General features: G+C 36.2%; 1 protein-coding gene across 2 annotated transcripts in view; it reads right to left on the reverse strand.

Annotated features, from left to right (window-relative positions):
- Positions 1–7,022, reverse strand: part of GRID2 (glutamate receptor, ionotropic, delta 2) — a 2,375,079-nt gene that overhangs the window by 654,034 nt on the left and 1,714,023 nt on the right. For both annotated transcript variants that reach the window (XM_006894480.1, XM_006894479.1), the window contains one exon: positions 6,173–6,274. In XM_006894480.1, the coding sequence (XP_006894542.1) occupies positions 6,173–6,274 (102 nt within the window). The remainder of the gene's footprint in view (positions 1–6,172; positions 6,275–7,022) is intronic.

Raw genomic sequence — 7,022 nt, forward strand, 5'->3', positions numbered from 1 at the left:
TGAGTCGCAAGTGACTCGATGGCACATAACAACAACAACAACTCTACCGTATCTCCCTTGTTCAAGAATAAGGTCCAAATATTAAGATGAGGTTCTCCCCTTCAAATTAATGAAATATAATTAACTGTTAAATAAATAGAGGCTTTCAAAACTTAGATAAGGAATATAAATAAAGCTCAACATCAAGAAAACAAAGATTCCTACCCCTGGGATGATACAGAACACATTTCCTGATAAGAAATGTAGGACAGTGACTTGACTGCATTTTGAATGGCTGAGGGTCCTGCCCTCAGAGCTTTTCACATGTCCTCTTTCCATTTTCCTCTCTCTGGGAAGTTTTTATAAATTGTTTAAATTGGTGTTTAGATCACATTGGAAAAGACTGTCTATCATTTTTAAGCAGACCAGCTGGTGTATTCAAACTACATGCTTTTGGGTTGGCAGCGCAAATCTTACCTTAAGCCACCAGAGCCTCCTACTTCATGCCAAATCACATCTGATAAAGTCCAAATTACAGTATTAAGGGTTAAATAGGGTAAAGCATCAGAAATTTGGAATTGCTGAGAGGGCAAAGGAAATGTGATTCTCTGTGTTAGATGGCAGAAGTTTGCATATGTGAGTGCATGACCTGAACAGAAAATTCTACTGTGCATGGAATAAATAATAAGATCTTGACTTTTACCTTCTTTTTTCTTTCTTTTCAGTCTATAGCAGGACCAGAAAGCGTGCAAAATGATTAGGTATACATTGGTTGTGTATTGTGGGAATGTCGTAAGTGAAGCAACCTTTTACTCAACTAGAGAAATTTAAACTTGAGTGCAGAAGGTGATACATTCATATTACATCACAGAAACGTGGGAAGTGGACCATTTCCTTATCTCCACTCACTCACTCTGTTCAGGATCTGTGCCTGGCTGAGCTTGCAGAAAACAGAGATCATTATGAGTCATGAAGCTGAGCCCAGGCCCACAGGCATTAACATTGTGTGAAGTAATACCATTTCACATAGCAAACCTCAATCACCTTACTCCTTTTAGAGATGAGTTTAAAATAATTGGTCCTCTGAAGCTTTGCCAGTAAAACTCACCTTCTTCAGAGTTAAACATTTCAATCTCTTAATTCACATAAAATTCTTTAGATCTCTCAATTCACACACTTATCACAGTAGGTGTGGAGAATATAATTTAAAGTTAAGAGGGAGGAAGTTTAGAGGTTTGGACTTAGATCGTCTGACTTGGAATTCCAGTACTAATACTTAATATCAATACAGCCTCACACATTCGTTTTAGTCTCTGAAAGCTGCAGATTCCTCACCTACGTACTTGGGATCATACTAGTACCTATTCTTGGAAATACTAGGAAGAGCGAATAATACATGCAAAGGGCTTAGTGGACTAGCTGGCATACAATAGGCCCTTAGGAAGTTTTAGCTGTGGTTGGCTCCCCAGTAAGCCACTAGGCCTACATTCAGGATTGGCTCTATGTATTATTCACAACAGTAAATAAATACATGCTTAACAACTGAATGAGACTGGTTTTCCCTCGTAATATCAATTCCAAAGACAAACAGGAAGCATAAGATTGCTTTTATTACACTCTTTTAATGTTACTAGAAAAGATAACGCTAATTTTTAATTAAATTTAAATATCTTCTTAAACTATAATTTCACGAATACAAACGTACATCTACACCCTTAAATACGTGCAAAAACACACTCTTAAGGTTATGAACTATTCACAGTAGAATTATTTAACAAGAAGTTAAAAAACCTGGTCAGAATAACAATGAAAATAAAATCACATGTCTCAAGAAAGGGAAATAGGCTATACATGTGAATTCCTATTTAGAGATTCTTGATTTGATGAACATTTAATTAGCATAAATATATCAAAAAAGCTGTATACAACTACCATATATTAATTTGGCAATTGAATTAATTTGGGAAAACAGTTTTACAAACTTAAAAACAATTGGACTCAAAGACCATTGTTGTATAATGAGTACCAGGATCCAAGGAGTGGGAGGTTTATTCAGAGAGTCACACAATTTGATGGATGGAGGGAGGGATGGGTAAAGGAAAGGGGAACGATCCAGTATGAAAAACAACGTATACAAATTTTATGAACTTTGTGTGTAAATGAGTATAATATTTTAAAAAAATAAACAAAAAACCCAGACTCAGAAGTTTGTCAATGCCAGAGGTCACCTCTGTCAAAGGGTAGTGACCTTAACAGCAAGCTGTAGCCCGTTCCCCAACAAGCTCCCCCCATGACCTCATTCTGGTGAATGCTTGGTTTGCTGCACCTCTCCCACAGAACTTTTAAACCCCTAATCTGGTAACAAAACATCCCCCTCTGAAAAACACCAAAACAAAACAAAAAGCAATTGAGCTACTGAAGTGAAATAAAATGGGATTAGGCATTCTAACATCATGTAGCAGTAAGGATTATTCCATTTTCTGATAACCCCATGTGTGTCAGAGCAGCACCATGTTACAAGGAATTTTCAGTGGGTAAATGATTGAACAGATTTATTTTTTTAATAGATTGCTAGGCTTTTTTTTTAAGAAACTACATTGTCAGGTGGTTTTTGGTTTTTGATTTTGGGTTTTTGGGGTTTTTTTGAGGTGTTTCAGGGTGGATGCAAACCTCTAGCAATCTGCAGCAATAATACTAATTACGGGCAATTAAGTTTTTAAGTTTATCATAAATTAATATAAGGTTAAATACTTTGAAATAAAAGGAGAGAGAAAAAGAATACATGTCTTAGGGTTTAAGTTTATGCAGTATTGAGAATCTTCATATTCATGAATAATTCTATTAGCATCTTATTTTATATGTTTATTAGAAACATATGTAGAGTAATGTGCAGAGTTACCATTGATGAATTTCCCACCATTAAACATAATTGTAATAAATATTTCACTTGTATAATCTCATTGAACATTCATAGAATCACTTGATAAGTTCCGCACAGATCAAATCATAACTACATTATTCATCAATGTCTCCAGTAATTAGCACTGAGTTCAGAATACAGTTGCTATGCAGTAAACATTTACTAAGTAATTGAAAAATGTTTTCTCCAAAGTAGACCCTTAGTACAAAATTGTTGTTGTTGTTGTTATTATGTCATTGAGTGGCATACTGAACCATATCCTATCCTGTGCTAATCTCTGACACACTTGTGTCCATTGCTGCAGTCAGTGTGTCAATCTACCTGGTTGAAAGTCTTCCGCTCCTTTGCCATCCCTCTTCCTTTTCCAAGTACAATTTTCTTCTTCAAAGAATAGCCCTTCCTACCAACATGTCCAAAGTATATGAGATGAAGCTTGGTAATTCTTGCTTCCAAAGGGCAATCTGGCTTCATCTTCACAATATATCTGTTCTTTTGGCAGTCCATGGGCTATTTGGTACTCTACTTCAACATCACAACTCAAACATGTAAATTTTTCTCTGTCATCTTTATTCATTGTCCAGCTAACTGCAGACTTTTCCAGTGCAATACATCTCCTGTTCTCCTGACTACAAAGTAGATAATTACTACAAAATTATTGGTATAGTCTTCTAGTATTCCTTCACTTTGAAATACAGTATATTTTATCAAATATTTCCTAATTTTATATGGTTATGTTGATAAAGGAAAGATCTTAAATGAGCCAAGAAGCATCAAAAGAAGATGGAGAGAATACACAGAGCCACTGTACCAAAAAGAATTGACTATTTAAAGAAGTAGCAGATAATCAAGGTACACTGAAGATATTGGCAAAAAATAAAACCCTTGTAATTGATGGATACCAATTGACATGTTTCAACTAGAAGATTTGCTCACCAGTCTTGTGTCAAGAAATTTGGAAGACAGTTTCCTGGTCAACAAACAAAGAGAGGTTAATATTTGTTCCCATGCTGAAGAGAGGTGATCCTACAGAATGTGGAAATTACCAAACAATACCACTAATATCACACCTAACTAAAATTATGCTGAAGGTCATCCAAAATGTTTGGAACAGCTCATTAACAGAGAATTGCCAGAATTTCAAACTGGACTTAGAAGAGGCCATGACAACACCAGGGATTTCATTGCTGATATGAGTCTTAGCTGAAAGCATAGTCTACCAGTGGTAGTATATTTGTTTTTTAATGACTGCAATATAACGGCATAGTGTTTTATTTTTGTTATTATGTGCTTTCGAGTCACCTACGACTCATAGTGATCCTATGTACAACATCTCTGAAGATTGCCCTGCCCTGAGCAAGTCTCACTGACTCTGATGCACCTACCCCCATTGCCCCAGTTACTATATCAATTCATCTCCTCTAAGGTCTTTCTCTCCTGTGCTGTCCCTCCACCCTTCTGAGCATGCTATCCTATCCAAGAACAGGTTCCTCCTGGCCACATGCTCAAAATATGTGAGGTGGAGCTCCAAAATCCTAGCCTCCAAAGGAGAAAGTTGGTTTCACCCTCTCCAAGACACATCTATTTGTTTTCTTGGTGGTGCATGGTATCTTTAAGAGTGTTTTATTATTTATTGACTATGCAGTATAGCTGTTTAGTGTTTTATGAACTGTGAAATAATGTTTTATTGACTCTGTGGGTCATAACAAATTATAGATAACATTGAAAAAAATGGGGATACCAGAATATTAAGTGTGTTACTGTGAAGTCTACACTTAAACCAAGAGGCTGCTGTCTGAATATGGCAAGTGACCACTGTAAGGTTTAAAATCAAGAAAGGTTAATGTCAGATATGTATCCTATCTTTATAACTATTCAATAAGTATATAGAGAAAAGCTTTTGAGAAGCTGGACTTTATTAAGAAGAAAAATGTGTCAGGGTGAAGTTGGAGGAAGGGTAATCAACAACCTGTGTTATGCAGATGACACAACCTTGCTTGCTGAAAGCTAGGAGGACCTGAAGCACTTATTGCAGAATATCAAAGACTACAGCCTTCAATGGATTACATTGCAACATCAAGAAAACAAAAATCTTCACCACTGAGGTCAATAAGCAACCTCATAACAGATAGAGAGAAGCCTGAACTGGTTAATGATTTAATCTTGTTTAATTCCACAATCAACACTCTTGGCTATAGCAGTCAAGAAATCAAAAGATGTGCTGCATTGGGGAAATCTACTGTCCAGTATTTCTGAGGTACTGAAGAGCAACTAAGTCAGTTTAAAGACTAAGGTGTGCCTGATGCAACAATGGTCTTTAGTTACTTTCTATGCATCTGAAAGTTGCACATTGACTAAGAATAACAGAAGAAAAATAGATATCTTTGAGTCATAGTGTTGGAGAAGAGTACTGAATATCCTACGGACTGATAAAGAACAGATAAATATGTCTTGGAGAAGGTACAGCCAGATGGTCCTTGGAGGCAAGGATGATGAAACTTTGTCCCACATACTTGAGGAATATTGTTAGTAGGGGCCAGTCCTTGGAAAAGGACATCATGCTTGGAAGGGCAGAAGGTCAGCAAAAGAGCAGAAGACCTTCAACTAGATGGATATAGTGCCTGTAGTAATGGGCTATCGGATGGAGCATGGTATAAGAGAGGTAAGGCTCAGGTCTGCTATTCAGAGGGTTGCTATCACTTGTGGTTAATTCAACAGCAGCTAACAACAACAATCTTCTTTTATGCATCTTACAGAGTTTCAGTGAAACAATACTGAAAGGTCTTCATAGCTCCTTTTACCTTTCTCTTCTGTAGAAAATTTTGTTATTATGTGCCGTTGAGTTGGAATTGACTCATAGAAGACCTTGCAGAAAATTTTTAGAGGCTGTAAATCACATGGGAGAAGATTGCTAATCTTTCTTTTAAGCAGAATTCAAACTGCCTGCTTTGGGGTTGTCAGTTCAACTTCCTTCCACTAAGCCACCTGAGCTCCCCTACAGGAGAAAACTGTAGAAGGACAAATACTACATCAAAAGTGACTACGAAGTTGATTTAGCAAAGAACTGTCATTTAAAGAGAAGAAATAAAAACACTTTATATTAATCCACATAAATTTGATTCCTAGTGAGTGTTACCAATAAAAACATGTCTTAAAACTCATAGTTAAGGTTTGTAGAAAGCCTTTTAGCAGTCTAGTGTTAGTATGAAAGCATAAACAAATGAAAGGCAAAACCATCTCTAGACGACAGAAGTGCAACGCTGACGTCAGACTTACCAGCACTGTCACTACACGTAGGACCACTCCACGCATGTTATTCTCCAGTTTCTTGTCAGTCAGTGACCCATTCAGCCCTGTGACAGGATTCCAGCACCCAAGCTGAAAGATGAAATAGCTCTGGTTACTCTGAAGAACTGTCTAATCACCTATGTATTGACCTTTCAGAGGACATGTGATATCTCTCAAAATAATTAACATTAAGCGGGTCTTGCATGGATTTTCTCTATTTAATAGCCATTGAAACCCTCAGAAATGACATTTCCTGTTTTTAAATATCATCATATGGCAGGTACCCAACCTACTTTAGGAGACTCGCCGAAGACATTTGAGTTAATGAGGAGTTATAAATGCACCAATAACTCAGTCCTATTAATACACTAATTGGAAAAATAATAGCTCATATAATTCTAGCATGCCGTCTGTTCTAAACTATCAATTACAGTATAAGTTATATTTTTCTTACAGTTTCAACAGTTTTAATTAGAACTTATATTTATATTTGGGTTGAAAAAAAAAGTGAAATTATTAACATTGTTAGAAGGATTATTGCTTTTATTTAAGGAAAAGAACATATATTTGGCTTTCTGGTTTCACAGTTCATAAAACAACCTAATCTGCCTATTTTGTCATTGCTATCAATTTGCTTAGACTATTCTGACTTTCCTTTAAAATCGTAGCTTGATTCACTTCTTTTTACTTTCAAAAGTATTAGTATAGTTGTGCTAAATCAGTTTGCATGTAGTTCTTATTTCTTGTAATATCCCAATCTGAGAAGTACCACTTTTAAGATTGTTGTTGTTGTTGTTATGTGCCATCGAGTCATTTCCGACTCATAGCGACCCTATGC

This window comes from Elephantulus edwardii, unplaced genomic scaffold (assembly GCF_000299155.1).
Source record: "Elephantulus edwardii isolate Elephantulus edwardi_28Jun2011 unplaced genomic scaffold, EleEdw1.0 scaffold00144, whole genome shotgun sequence".
In the NCBI taxonomy this organism is placed as follows: domain Eukaryota; kingdom Metazoa; phylum Chordata; class Mammalia; order Macroscelidea; family Macroscelididae; genus Elephantulus; species Elephantulus edwardii.